The 15,025-nt window shown below is 51.0% G+C and overlaps 1 protein-coding gene across 1 annotated transcript in view; it reads right to left on the reverse strand.

The window, feature by feature from the left end:
* Positions 1 to 15,025, reverse strand: part of SERINC4 (serine incorporator 4) — a 117,565-nt gene that overhangs the window by 61,410 nt on the left and 41,130 nt on the right. The window contains exon 7 of the mRNA XM_075343721.1: positions 6,274 to 6,485. Coding sequence (XP_075199836.1) covers positions 6,274 to 6,485 — 212 coding nt within the window. The remainder of the gene's footprint in view (positions 1 to 6,273; positions 6,486 to 15,025) is intronic.

Raw genomic sequence — 15,025 nt, forward strand, 5'->3', positions numbered from 1 at the left:
CAGGGACGCGGGGGCAGCGCTGTGCCTTGCGGCACTCTGGTACTCACTCAGCCTGACACACGGACACAGTTTGTACGGTAAACCAACGGCTGGTAGGACGGTCCCACAGACGGCTGCACCTGCACTCCCGGTAGGTGACGGTGATGTCCCTCTTCCTTGCACCTGTGTTGACTGATGGTAGCGGTGGATTCCCTCCGGTTACCCGCTCCCCGGCTGCAATCTGGGCCGGAGGAGCTCTACACTTTGCCCGCAGGCGCTGGCCCTGAGAAACTGGTGCCGTGGCGGTGGCGGTGTCTCTCCAATACGGGTTGGGCTGTTGCCTTCAACCGGGACTTGGTTGTTGGGGGATCTGCGTCCCCGTCACTGACGGATTTGGCAAATCTGGCGACTCCTAGCCTTGCCGGGGTCCGAGAGGCCCCTGCCCTGGTGCTGACTGTCCTTCGGAACACTTTTCCAGACCACCGGGCACACAGCCAACGGGGTCCTTCCAGGAACTTCCAAACGGTCCCCCTCCAGACAGTCACCGCCGTTGCTGACCTTGCTGTTTTGGCCCTCACAAAGCTGGACCCTTCAGGCTTCTTTCTCCTCTGTCACTTTACTTGCTTTTTCCTCCCTTACTACTTTCACTTTCCCTTTCTTAACTCCTCCACTTTAGCTCCTCACACTTGCCCTGCCTGGGCTATCTCCGTTGTTACTCCTTCCACTTCCTCCTCCTGGACTCATCTGCCTGGTTTCTTCCTGCCTCCAGAGTTGTGAGCTCCTCGGTGGGCGGAGCCAACTGCCTGGCCCACCCCCTGGTGTGCATCATCAGACTCCTGGAGGAAGGCAACAAGGATTTGTGGTTAGCTGTGATGTGCCTACCTGGAGTGTGGGGTGTGGTGGTGCTGTGACCTGTGTCCCCTGGCTTGCCCAGGGCGACACAGAAGCATCTCTAAAGGTAGCTGCGGAAAGTAGTAAAGAAGGATTCTATGGTCATAGATCTGTATTATTGAGAGATCGTATGTAAAAAAAAAATGTAAAACGTTGCCATATATAACCATCTGTGTAACATTTCTGTCAATATCTGTGAGCACCATCAAGATAATCTGTGAGCACCATCAAGTCTGCTACCCGCTGTTATGTCTTTACAAGTCCATCTACCTCAGTACAGAACTTTGTGTTGTTAGTTATGATCGCCTCTTCTGCTTCCTTGATCATCACCTCAACCACACTACATCACAGGCCACTGCCATTGGCCTCTAAGGGAGCAGTACACATTGCGTGTAGGAGGCAATAGTCTCCACATTATGTCTGTTACTGGTGTTCAGGGTTTGCAAACTACACTTACAAAAGGGAACCTTACACTGGGTATTAGTCCTACGAGACTGCAAGTTCTCCCTGCACATTTGTAGATTTTCTCCAGGTTCTCACTTTTCTACCATATACAGAATCATGCTGAGAGCTTAAATGGTCTCCAGTATAATTAGCCCCAATATGTGTCTGAGATCTAGAAATTAGATTGTAAGGTGAGCTGAGAACAGAGACTGGTTTGAATGATTATGATCTTTGTACAACACTGCAGATTATGTTAGTGCTATATAAGGAAAGAATAATTATACAAATATATATATATATATTTATTTTATATATTTTTTTCTTTTATTTCATTTATATTGGAAACAAAGGCAAATTTTGCTCTGTTGTTGGCGTACTCTACAGAAGAAAACACTTAGATGTAGATCCCTGTAGATTTGACTCAAAAATAGAAAGCAGTTTGACAGGTTCAAATTCAACCAAACCAAAAATCTTCCTAAGGTCCTGTGCGCACGCTGCGGATTTACCGCGGATTTTGCCACGGATTTGCTGCAGAAATTGTGTCTAACATTGCTGCAGTCATTCCCCAGCAAATCCTATGGGTTTTAAAAAATGCTGTGCGCACACTGCGTTTTTTTATACCCGCGGATTTTCTGCTGCGGAATTAATGAGCATGTCACTTTATTTCCGCAGGTACCTGCGTTTTTTGGTATAGATAATGGTAAACATCCGCAGGGACCAACTTGAGGAAAATCCGTGGTAAATCCGCGGCAAATCCGCACAAAATTCAATGCAAACCGTGGTAAAAACGCATGCGAATTTCAATGCGGTTTTGGTGCGTTTTTTTACTACGGGTGTGGGATTCATTAAGAGTTCAATTATGTGTATCAGCTCACCGTGTGGAAGCTCAGTCCTGGTTTCGTCCTGGAGCACGGACAGGCACTGCCACAGCCCGATATAGCATAGAAGAAGAAAGGATGTCCAGCTCTTCAGGCAGAGAAAACCAAGGTCTTTATTTCATCATGCAGATACAACGAATGACATGACCAGCACTACACGTTTCAGGTGAAACACTCACCCTAAGGCCTCTGCCACATTCACGTGAAATTCACGCACGTGCCGAGAGACACGTATTTCCCCTGCGTGTTGCGTGCAGGTAAGTACGTGTCTCTGGTACGTGCGGGCCACGTGTGTTCTACGTGTGCTATCCGCGATAGCACACGTAGAACCGGTAATTATCATACTCACCTGGTCCTTCCTGATGTCCGCGCTGCTGTCCGTGGTGCTGATCCTCGGGCTCCAGCCCTCCCGTCTCCCCGCTGCTGCTGCTGCCAGGCAGTGAAGTGAATATTCTATGAGATTAATGAGCGGCGGTCGGCAGCAAGAGGCAGCAGCGGCAGAGACAGGAGGGCTGGAGAAGGTGAGTTAATGTTTTTGTTTTTTTCACTGACACGTGTGTTTTCTCTGGCGCGTGTCACACGGGACCGCATCCACACTACACCCGTGTAGTACGGGTGCGGGCCGTGTGACACCCGTGCTGCCGGAGAAAAAACGGACATGTCAGCGCTTTGAAAAACGCACACACGTACAAACGCACACGGACACACGTTCCGTGTGGTTTTACGTGTGTGTGCCTGCTACCATAGGGTAGCATTGCTGTACGTGTCTCCGTGCCGCCGGTACGTGTAAAAAATGACAAACACGTGCCGGCGGCACGGATGTGTGTCGCAGGCCTTAATCATGATGCTGGAGAGACGGTGCTACAGGGTTTATATGCAAATGCCAATTGGTAAAACAGGTGTTTAAATCACTTGATCACCTTACATGCTTGAAAATTAGGCTTCCATAAGAATTATTTTATAAATATGATACAAGTTTTCCAGGTGGTTCGTCACTCCTGCGGCAGCACACATCGCTGTGTGTGACACCGCAGGAGCGAGGAACGTCTCCTTACCTGCCGCCGGCCACAATGCGGAAGGAAGGAGGTGGGCGGGATGTTACGTCTTGCTCATCTCCGCTCCTCCGCTTTGATTGGCCGGCTGCTTAGTGACATTGCGGTGACGTCGCTGTGATGCCAAACGTCCCTCCCCCTTGAAGGAGGGATTGTTCGGCAGTCACAGCGACAACGCCGACCAGGTAAGTATGTGTGAGGCTGCCGTAGCGATAATGTTCGCTACGGCAGCGATCACAAACAATCGCATGCGCGACGGGGGCGGGTACTTACACGCTCGCTATCGCTACAAATTGCTAGCGATATCGCTACCGTATAAAGCCCCCTTTAGGCTGAAGTCACACATAGAGATCGGCATGTGAGTAGCACGCACCCAAGGTGCATTTCCTGAGAAGCCACTTCCTAAATGTTGCAAAGGCTTTCCACTGCATCATTACAAATAAATTGCTAATGGCTTGCTTGACTGTTAATGGCCATGTGGACCCTACAAAACCACGCTGCCATAACGGAGTCTTACATATTCTGAGATCAAGAAGCAGGTAAATGTATGGGTTTGTCAATGCAGGAAACTTAGCAGTCAAAGCACAAAGAAAAGTATAGATATATGATAGCTCCCCCATAAACATTGTAAGGCGAGGGGAAGACAGAGATTAGAATCGGCCAAGTACCTCTGCCACTCTTTGTCTCACTGCAAAATCTCCTAAAACCTAGGGGGAAATTCTCACTATTCCAAATTCTGTTTTCCACAATTGGAGATAGAGGGGCAGTTAAGTTGTTCCTGTATCTAATATATAAAGCTGAGTGTATATGTGTGTGTGTGTGTGTGGGTGTGTGTGTGTGTGTATGTCTATGTGTGTGTGTGTGTGTATGTATGTCCGCTAAAGGAATCCGCACCATCGCATTTACAATCACGAAATTTTGCACAGACGCCCCATGTAGAAAATGTAACCCCGCGCTTTACAGTTACTCTCCAAAAAACATGTCTCCATTAAACTGAATGGAGGTGGGAGCTAGAGGCTATTAATAGCAACTGTCAGTGGAACAAAATAAACTGTTAGTATAAGAAGCTTGTGTGTGAGGTAATATGATGTCGGTGGGGAGACGGATAGAGAAAGACAGAAAAAGACAGACAGAGACACAGACAGATGGAGAAAGAGACAGAGAGATAGAGACAGATGGGCAAAGAGACAGATGGGCACAGAGACAGATGGGCAAAGAGACAGATGGGCAAAGAGACAGATGGGCAAAGAGACAGCCCTGGAAAGAGACAGCCGGGCAAAGAGACAGCCGGGCAAAGAGACAGCCCTGGAAAGAGACAGCCCTGGAAAGAGACAGATAGGCAAAGTGACAGCCAAGCAAAGACACAGCCCTGGAAAGAGACAGATGGGGAAAGAGACAGATGGGGAAAGAGACAGATGAGGAAAGAGACAGATGGGGAAAGAGACAGATGGTGAAATAGACAGATGGGAAAAGAGACAGACAGATAGAGAGAGACAGACACAGAGAAAGAGAGAGACACAGAGATAGAGAGAGACAGACAGAGAGACTGATACAGAGAAACTGATACAGACAGAGGCCTCTTTTACACGTTCGTGAAAATCACGCACGTTTTTTACGGGCGTGTCAAAGGTGCGTATTGCCCTGCGTGAGCCGTGTTTATGGCACACCTGTGTTCTCCGTGTGTTATCCGTGATAACACACAGAGAACAGGAACTTTCTGCTCACCTGTCCCTGGTGTCGCTGTCCGTGGTGCTTATCTTCGGTCTCCAGTTATGCTGCCTCCCCGCAGCTGCAGCTTCCGGCCGCAGTGAAGTGAATATGCAATGAGCATAATGAGCAGCGGTCGGAAGCAAGTGACAGCAGCGGCAGAGACTTCAGGGCTGGAGTAGGTGAGTAAAGTTTTTTTTTTTTTCTCAAACACGTGTGTTTTCTCCGGCGCGTGTCACACGGAACACCTCCGTGTGGTCAGTTTGCGTTCCATGTAACACCTGTAATGGCGGAGAAAAACAGACATGTTGATGTGTGGAGCACACGGACACACGTATGCTCCACATGTACACACTGTCCATGGCAGAACACGCACGTGAGCGCAGGCTCATTGATTTTAATGGGTCTATGTGTGCTCGTATCTCCGGTACGTGAGGAAAAGGACCAAACACGTACCGGAGACACGGACGTGTGAAAGAGGCCAGAGACAGACACACAGAGGCAGACATAAACTCGAAGAGAGACAGTTACTATCCTGGGCACTGCCCGGGTACTTTTTGGTCCTTTACTCTGAATCTACATTGTGCACATTCTAATAAGATCAAGGAAAGCTATTGTTCAGCTAGACTCCTTCGGTAACAGTCATTTTGATACAGGTAAAATATATCCAGACACTTCCAGAAAGCACAGAACAAAAATTACATTCGGTAACAGTGTAATACAGATTAAGTTCAGACAGTGCGCAGTATGGGAAAGCAAGTACTGTCAATCTGGATCATAGACAATGTTCAAACTGTAAATTGAGGCTCTGTTGCACTAAGTATATAAAGCTGTCATCAGAGTAAAGGGGGGTACTTTCATCAATCTAAAGTTTAACACATATTCTGATTTGCTTCACACAAATTTCTTTCTTCCTTGTTTGTATTTGTGTTCGGTCTTGGTTTTGCTGCCCTCAGTGTGAATCTAAAATGTGCACATCCCAATAAGAACAAGGAAAACCATTGGATAAACTGGTGTGCCCAAACTTTTGGCTGGGTGATGCAACTGAACTTATAAGTACGGTAGTGTATAAGTGAAAATGCTAATAAAGACCAGGCAAAAAAATCACATGTTGGAAAATTATTAACTAACAATCAGACTACGATTTCTAAAAATGCTACTCCTAGTGAAGAGACTTTCCTAGGCACTATATATGCAACGAATATAAATTAATAAATTATAAAACCTTTGATAATATTGTATACAACTAATGGATTTTCTATTCCTTGTCTTTACCAGGCAAGTTGCAACTAACAAGAACCTTTTCAATATACTGTACTTACTGAGTTGTACACATGGGGTGATGGAAATGAATGACATGATTAGACATAGGCTGATGTTAATGCTTATCAATCCTTTGTTCAGGTGACAGCCAGCAGGATGGGTGAAGTAAGTATAAAGGAAATAGAAGGCCAGCGAGGCAATGGAATAGAAGAGCAATGTGGCAATCAGGACCGCAAAATACCAGCGTTTGTCTTTAGATGCCCCGGTTAGCCTGAGAAGAGAGAAACAGATATAAGCTGCTACCTTTAAAATTTCTTCATTCTAATAGCCATTGGCTATGTAATGGTGACCTAGAAATCACCACATTGCATGATGCAATTACGGCACACAAAACGAGATTGCAGAACCAAGGGTAGGTTGTATTAACAGTCAGGGAATCAGAAATTATACAAGTTAACGGGGTAATTATTCTGACAATAATGAAGTTTTAACACACTGCAAGTCCTAGCTGCTGCAGGCCAACAGTATGTCGCTCCAGTTACGAACACCACAACAAAAAACTTGGGAGACACTAATTAAGCACAAGTACACTGCACTAGCAACCGAGCTCGCCTTCGCTACTCTGGCCGTGCGAATACCACGCTCTAGTTATGGAGGCCTACACCATGACTTATCAAATGCACACACCGGTAAGACTCACGGTCTAGATAAGGGGGTGACAGGTCTACTACTGGGAGCTCATTGCTGTGATGCTCATTGGTGTGATCTTCTCCTTGCAGGGCACAGGGAAACTCTTCTTCCTTGGAATTTCCAATCTCAGGAACTTTTGAAGGTGATCGGGGCTCTTTCACAATTTGGCTCGAAATCTCTCTCACAGCCAGCACCATGTATTTTAACAAACCACCACTCTTGGACAGCATACAGACAGCGTCCCTGCTCTCTCACTTGCCTCAGGGGACTCGCCTGCTAGTATTCTCGCTTAAACTCTTGTCAAACTCTTTCTCCCTCTCCTGCCCTTTTTGGGGCCAGGTTAGACCAAGTTCACAGTTAAGTTCAGTTCACAGGCTGAGCCAGGCAATCCATAACATACAGAATACAGGGGAGCTCTCCTCTTAAATTCACAGTGCTCTAACCATTTAGTGGAGGCAATACCGCTACAGTTACATCACAGAGAATGAAACATGCTTTCTGCCACAACACATCAGACTCTCACCTACCTTGGAAACTTTCAAAAGGAACCTGAAGACCCACCTCTTCCGACATGCCTACAACCTGCAGTAACCCTCAGTCCACTATAGCGCTGCATGACCATCTCTGCCCCTGTAGACTTTGAGCCCTCGGGGGCAGAGTCCTCTCTTCTTCTGTACCAGTCTGTATCTTGAATTGTTCATGATTATTGTACTTATCTATGTATGTCCCTATTTCATATGTAAAGCACCATGGAATAAACGGTGCTATAATAATAATAATAATAATAATAATAATAATAATGATAATAATGATATGTTCATGAGTCTCTAAAAGAGTGTAATATCTTTCAACATATTTCTCTGAATTGACCATATGTATCTGTGGAGAGGAAAGTGCAGAGGATAAAAGGTACAGTCTTTAAACACTGAATAATCCCCTTTCACTATCCACAAAGCTGGATCCTCTTTATGTGGGTATATCGAGCATCAGTGGTTAGCACAGTTGCATTGCAGCGCTGGAGTCCTGGGTTCAAATCCCACCAGTTTGTTCTTTCTGGTTGTGTGGGTTTCCTTCGGGTACTCCGGTTTCCTCCCATAATTGGTGGAATTAATGGTGTTATATAAGTGAGTAAAATAAATAAATATACGTACAGTTGTTGTTGAAAGTTTATGAACCCTCCATAATTTTCCACACTTCTACAACAGACCAAAAAATTGTGGAATTAGTGTTGGCCAGCTGTAAAGGGAATTTGGAAGAAAAAGGTGGCGACCAGTTGGGGACACTGGGAATACAGTAATGGCTCTATGAGTGGCCCTAAGGAAGGAGCAAAGCAAGTGATGGGGGTATAGTACCCATAGCGACACACATGGACCTGTGTGCCCCTATATGTTGGAAGATGCAGGTATGGCACCCCTGAGGCTTCAGTTGCCACAGGGTACTGCATCTCACTTAAGGTGCGGTACTCATCCCGGGTAAGGAAGAGGTTAATTGCTGGTGTTTCTAACATTCACAAACTACACACAGTCAGGTGCTTTCCCATTAGTATTGGCTTAGGGTAGAGAGGGGGTGGCCATCACGAGGCTTTTGACTTTCCCGGTCACTAGGACAACCACCTGGGGGGCAGGCACCACTTGGGGAAAAGGAAGGAGCATCTCTACATATAGAGCTGTTAGCCCCGGGGGCAGCTTGTGGTGTGGAGCACAGTTAGGACTTCGGTCCAAGCATATTCTCTCTACCTTCACACTTCTGGGAGCACTACAAGACCCGTGGCTTGGAGCAGGTAGCTCAGCCCGGGTTCTCTACAGCAGCTACCAAGGATTCTAGAGTCTGCAGCGAGTGCAGGAAACACCTGCAGCCTGTTCAACATTTCATCCACGGGATTGGAGGGACTCCGAAAAGAAAGGACACACAGTGAGAACACCAATGGTGACCTCCGAATTATCTGGGATTGGCTGGGGCCCATGACGGCAGAGACCAGAACTCTGAGGGCAGCACTTGAACTGTGAGTAAAAAGACCTGGAACCACAGCAGCTAACTCAGCCTCATATTGTTGGTGCCATCGTCCCATGCTTAGGTGCCAACGACCACTACAGCCCTCATCATCCTCTTTGGGGCCCACTCCACCTGTACGGAGCAGAACCATATTTGCTGTGACACCATCTGCCATGGAGGACAACGACAACAGCGGCGGCTAATCCCTGCCAAGTACCACAGGTGGCATCACGACAACTACTACTCTCAACATCTTTCATCCCCATCATCTCATCCCATCCACCATCCATCCCTTTTATTGTACACCTCGGGGCCACAAAGCTGGGCAGGGCCGCCTGTGACATCCCAGACCCGACATCACTGGCCAGGCGACGAGCACATTTAACCCCTGCCCCTTGGGTGCTACACAGGTGATCCAGATTTCTCCCTATTTGTTGTCTCTGTTGCCACAAACAAGATGTTGTCTGTAACTCTGGGAAAGGAGCTGGTATACTGCAAAGAACAAGATGACACATGTGTGACGCCCTGGGCAAGCCAGGGGTCACAGGTCATAACACCACCACACCCTACACCCCAGTTAGGAACACCAAGGCTAACCTAAAATCCTTGTTGCCTTCCTCCAGGGGCTGATGTCCACACCAGGGGGTGGGCCAGGCGGTTGGCTCCGCCCACCGAGGAGTTCACAGCCCTGGAGGCGGGAGAACCAGGCAGATGAGTTTAGGAGGAGGAAGTAGGAGGAAGTGGTAGAGGAGCTTGAGTGAAGGAGTAAAAAAGTAAAAAGGAACAGTTAAGAAAGCCTGAAGCTGGTCCGGGTGTGTGCCCCGGACTGAGAGACAGCAAGGTCAGCAGACGGCGGTGACTGTCTGCAGGGGTGACTGCTTGGAGGTTGCTGGAAGGACCGCAGATGGGTGGTGGCCCGGCGGTACCGGAGCGGTATACGAAGAGCAGTCAGCACCAGTGGCAGGGGCCTTTCGGATCCCGGCAAGGCTAGGAGTCGCCGTGAATTTGCCAAATCCGTTAGTGAAGGGGACCTCTGGGTCTCCCAACAAGCAAGTCCCGATTGAAGGCAACAGTCCAACCGTTACAGAGAGACACCACCACCGCCAGGGCACCAGTTTCTCAGGGCCAGTGCCTGCGGGCAAAGTATGGCTCCTCCGGCCCATATCCAAGCCGAGGAGCGGATTACCGATGGGAACCCATCGAAACCATCATCATCTTAGGTGCAGGAAAAAGGGACCGTCACCGTCACCTACTGGGGAAAGCAAGTGCAGCCGTCCGTGGGAACCGTCTTTCCAGCCGTGTGTTTTACCGAGAACTGTGTCATCGTCTCAGGCTGAGTGAGTACCACGGTGCCGCAAGGCACAGCGCTGCCCTCGCGTCCCTGCACCCCACCAAGCCCTGCATCACCCACTTCATCACTGGGCCCCGGGATAACTACCCCCCCTACCCACGGAGGGGAGAACCAACAACTTTGCTGCTCCCTGTCATCAATCCCCGGGATCCCCATACAGAGCAGCGGTGGTGTCAACAAATCACCACAACCGTGGGTGGCGTCACGGACAATAAACTATCCCAAATCCCAATCCCCTTTCACTCACGGGCGAGGAGCGCCGCTCGAGTCCCCGGGATCCGGCCCATCGCTCGAGCCACCGAGCAGCAGCAGGCCGCAGCAGCCGCGGCAGCCGGACCCGAGCAGAGGGAGAGCGCGGCGTCCCCTCCTCCGCCCGCGACAACTTGGCGTCACGAACAGGATCTTACCGCTCTGCCGTTGGGTAGAGGTGCGCCTTTTTACCGCCGGAGGTGTCCGGCCGGAAAATTTCAGAAACCGCCATCTTTGGCGTGAAAAGTTCCCGCTCAAGCGTCTTCTCGAGTAGTAGAGACGCGAAGGCCAAAACCCCGCCCCGATAGAGGAGGGGCCGGAAAGAGGCTAAGGGGGACGGAGATAAGATGTCTGCGCCCGACGGAGCCGCTGGAGGAGCGGTGGTCGCAGCCGCAGTGGCACCCGTGGATGGGAATGGGCCTGCCCAGGTCCCGGACACGCTGGCGGGAGGTGCCGCGGCCCCCGCGCTCGCTCAGGTGATGCCGTTCTCCTTGCCCTATGCGCCCGGAGCTACCTGGCTACCGCAGTATGACGGGAAACCTGATGCTTTACAGGTCTTCCGGAAAAAGCTTAACCCGTTGCTAGAACTGTACCCCCTGACCGATAAGCAACGTGCAGCGGTAGTGCTGGGCCAGTTAACCGGTGCGGCTGAGCAGGAGGCGGAGACCTGGGCCGAGGGGGACCTGTTCTCTGTAGCCACCATCTTTGAGAAGCTACAGACTGCCTTTGAGACCCGGACTGAAGCTGAGCTGAGGATGCAGTTTTACCAGTGCTGGCAACGGTCTATGGATAGCATTCAGGACTATGCTTTACGTCTGCAAACCGCCCTCCGCACGCTAAAGAGGGTGAATCCTATCAATGAGGCGGACAGCAACAAGATGTTAGTAGAGCAATTTGTGCAGGGGATGAGATCCCCTGATGATCGCTAACAACTCCGGCTGTGGGCCCTAGAACACCCTGATGTGGACTTTGCCGTGTTAAAGGAACGGGCCATTAAAGCACTGCAGCCCCCAGCTTCAGAAATCTTGGAGCCAGCCCCATGGCCCATTGAGACGGCCCCCATTGTGGTGGCCCCTGCCCTACCAACCTCTCCAATACCTACAGCCCCAAGCAGCACGATGGAGGAACTGGCAGCCCAGGTCCGTCGCATGGACGGAGACCTCGCCAAGATTCTTGCTGCACTCCAACCTTTGACCAGATCTCAGCCTCCAGCACAGATACAGCTTGCCGACAGCCCTGAGGATGTCCCCTGGATGCAGCGGAGAAGTGCTAACAACCCGCGGAGCAGACCTCCAACCTGCTATAAGTGCCGTAAGCCTGGGCATTACTTCCGACAGTGCCCGTTAAACGAGCAACCCCTGGGGCCCCGGGCCAATCCTCAGGAGTAGAACACCGTGGCCCCCCAGACTGGTGGGACCGGTATATCGGGGCCCGGCCCATCATCCCCGTGGCTGTGGACGGCATACCGGTGATGGCTCTCTTGGACACTGGATCACAGGTAACCACCATACCATACACATTGTACCAGCGGTATTGGGGGATAGACGAGCTGGCACCCCCAGATACTAGTATAACGCTAATTGCTGCTAATGGACTCCCATTGACCCAAGTGGGGTATAAACAGGTGGCTATGACAGTGGGGCAAGCTGAACTGCAACACCAGGGTATGATTGTGATCATGAATGAACCCAGTGATCATAACCCGAAGATAGTGCTAGGAACCAATGTAATGGAGCACTGTATGGGTGATGTGTTGGCCCTACTGCAACAGCTGGCCGCCACGGCGGCGGGGAGCCGACAGAGAGCTGTGCAGCGTTAGATCCGAGCCTTGATGTACCGCCAGCATGTAAACTCAACAGGAGGAGAGATTGGTGGAGTGAGAGTGATGGATGTTGCTCCGTTGATTGTGCCCCCTAGGAGTGAGATGATGATTTGGTGTAGGGCAGCAGTAGGGCCTCAGGGGCGTGACTACCCTGCCATGATGGAGCCCATACCCTCCGAGCACTGGCCCACTGTAATGGCCGCCCGAGGGGTGGTAGACGTAAAGAAGGGGAGAGTGCCCGTGAGGGTGCTGAACTGTGGGGAGGAAGAAGTCAGGCTTCCCCGGTATGCCACCATTGCCAAGCTGCTCACCCTGGATCCCCACACCATCCACGAGGCCTCAGTCTCCCCACCTATTACCAGCACTCCCCCGCCTCAAGGGGAGGTAAATGAGTGTCACCAACAGCTACACGTGGGCACTGATGATACCCCTACACATCACAAAGCAGGGGTATACAGGGTGGTGCGGGAGTATGAACAAGTTTTCAGCAAACATCCACTAGACTTTGGGCAGATCAAAGGGGTCCAACACCACATCCCCACCGGTGAACACCCCCCTATCAAAGAGAGGTACAGGCCTATTCCCCCTGCACATTACCAGTGTGCCAAAGATATGTTGAGGAACATGAAGGAGGCAGGGGTTATTCGGGACAGCTGTAGTCCCTGGGCCGCTCCGTTGGTACTGGTCAAGAAGAAGGATGGTACCATGCGGATGTGTGTGGACTACCGGAATATTAATCAGATAACACATAAAGATGCCTACCCACTGCCCCGTATTGAAGAGTCTTTGGCCGCACTGAGAACCGCAAATTACTTCTCTACCCTTGACCTCACCAGTGGGTACTGGCAAGTGGAAGTGGCCCCGGAAGACCGGGAGAAAACCGCCTTCACCACCCCAATGGGGCTCTGTGAATTCAATAGTATGCCGTTTGGGCTGTGCAATGCCCCTGGAACCTTCCAACGGCTGATGGAGTGCTGTCTGGGACATCTGAACTTCGAGACCGTCCTGTTATATCTGGATGATGTGATTGCGTACTCTCAGACGTATGAAGCCCATCTGGAGCACCTAGCCGAGGTGTTCGCGTCCCTTGCCAAATACGGGATGAAGTTGAAGCCCTCCAAGTGCCACCTGCTGAAACCCAGAGTGCAGTACCCTGGGCATGTGGTGAGTGCGGAAGGTGTCACCCCCGACCCTGAGAAGATCACTGTCATCCAGGACTGGCCAAGACCAACCACCGTGAGGGAAGTAAGGCAGTTTTTGGGTCTGGTGGGGTACTACCGGCGCTTCATCAAGGGGTACACGAAGATGGCTGCTCCCATGCAAGACCTCCTCGTGGGACAGACCAAAGGTGGTAGACCCATCGGAGCCCCACTGGTGTGGGAGGACAGGCATGAGGAATCCTTCCGTCAGCTGAAAGCGGCCTTGACTGGAGAAGAGGTCCTAGCGTACCCTGACTACGGCTGCCCATTCATCCTCTACACAGACGCCAGCAATGTGGGTTTGGGGGCAGTCCTGTCCCAGGTCCAGGAAGGAAAGGAGAAGGTAATTGCCTATGCTAGCCGAAAACTCCGGCCGACTGAAAGGAACCCTGAGAACTACAGCTCCTTCAAGCTCGAGCTCCTGGCACTGGTGTGGGCTATCACCGAGCGGTTCCGCCACTACTTGGCCGCAGCAAAATTCACCGCTTTCACGGATAACAATCCGTTGACTCACCTGGACACGGCCAAGCTGGGCGCGTTGGAGCAGCGGTGGGTGGCCAGATTAGCCAACTATGACTTCACCATCAAATACAGGGCCGGTCGCGTCAACATTAATGCTGATGCCCTCTCTCGGATGCCCCACTTGTCAGAAGGTGGGTGCGAGGATGATGACCTCGAAGAGATCGAGTTGCCTGCATTCCACTGGCCACCAACTGAGAAGGTACATGTCCACCAGCAACGGGTGAACCTGGATCCGCTGCCCAGTCAGGAGTGGCAGGAAGCTCAAAATCAGGCGCCCGCTGTCCGCCTAGTCAAGACCCTAGTGGAGCAAGGCGCTGCTGGGATGGACCCTGCCGCTCCAGCTGAAGCCCAACGCTTGTGGAAGGAACGGACCCGGCTGTGTCTACATCAGGGGAGGTTGTACCGTGAGCTGATCAACCCAAAGACCCATGAGAAGGTCCGCCAGTTGGTTATTCCCCAAGCTGATGTACCCACTGTTCTGCAGGCGTACCATGATGGTGCCGGCCACTTCGGATAGAAGAAGCTGGAGATGCTGTTGAGGGAGCGGTTCTATTGGAGTGGGATGCGGGAGTCTGTGGAGGCCTGGTGTCGAGAGTGCGGTCCTTGTACGTTGAGGAGGAAGGATGAAGCCAGCCAGAAGGCTCCCCTACGCCCGATCATTACACACCAACCGCTGGAGCTGGTCGCCTTGGACCATGTGAAGCTCACCCCCAGCCGAAGTGGGTACACCTACGCTCTGACCATAGTAGATCATTACTCCAGGTTCATGGTGGTTGTCCCGGTCAAGGACTTAACCGGCCGTACCGCCGCTAGAGCGTTCCAAGCTTACTTCTGTCGACCCCATGGATACCCTGAGAAGGTGCTTACCGACCAAGGTCCAGCCTTTGAGGCGGAGGTGTTCCATGAGTTCTGTCAGCTGTACGGCTGCAAGAAGATCCGGACCACACCTTACCATGCCCAGACCAACGGTATGTGTGAGAAGATGA

This window comes from Anomaloglossus baeobatrachus, chromosome 4, assembly GCF_048569485.1.
Source record: "Anomaloglossus baeobatrachus isolate aAnoBae1 chromosome 4, aAnoBae1.hap1, whole genome shotgun sequence".
Taxonomy (NCBI): Eukaryota; Metazoa; Chordata; class Amphibia; order Anura; family Aromobatidae; genus Anomaloglossus; species Anomaloglossus baeobatrachus.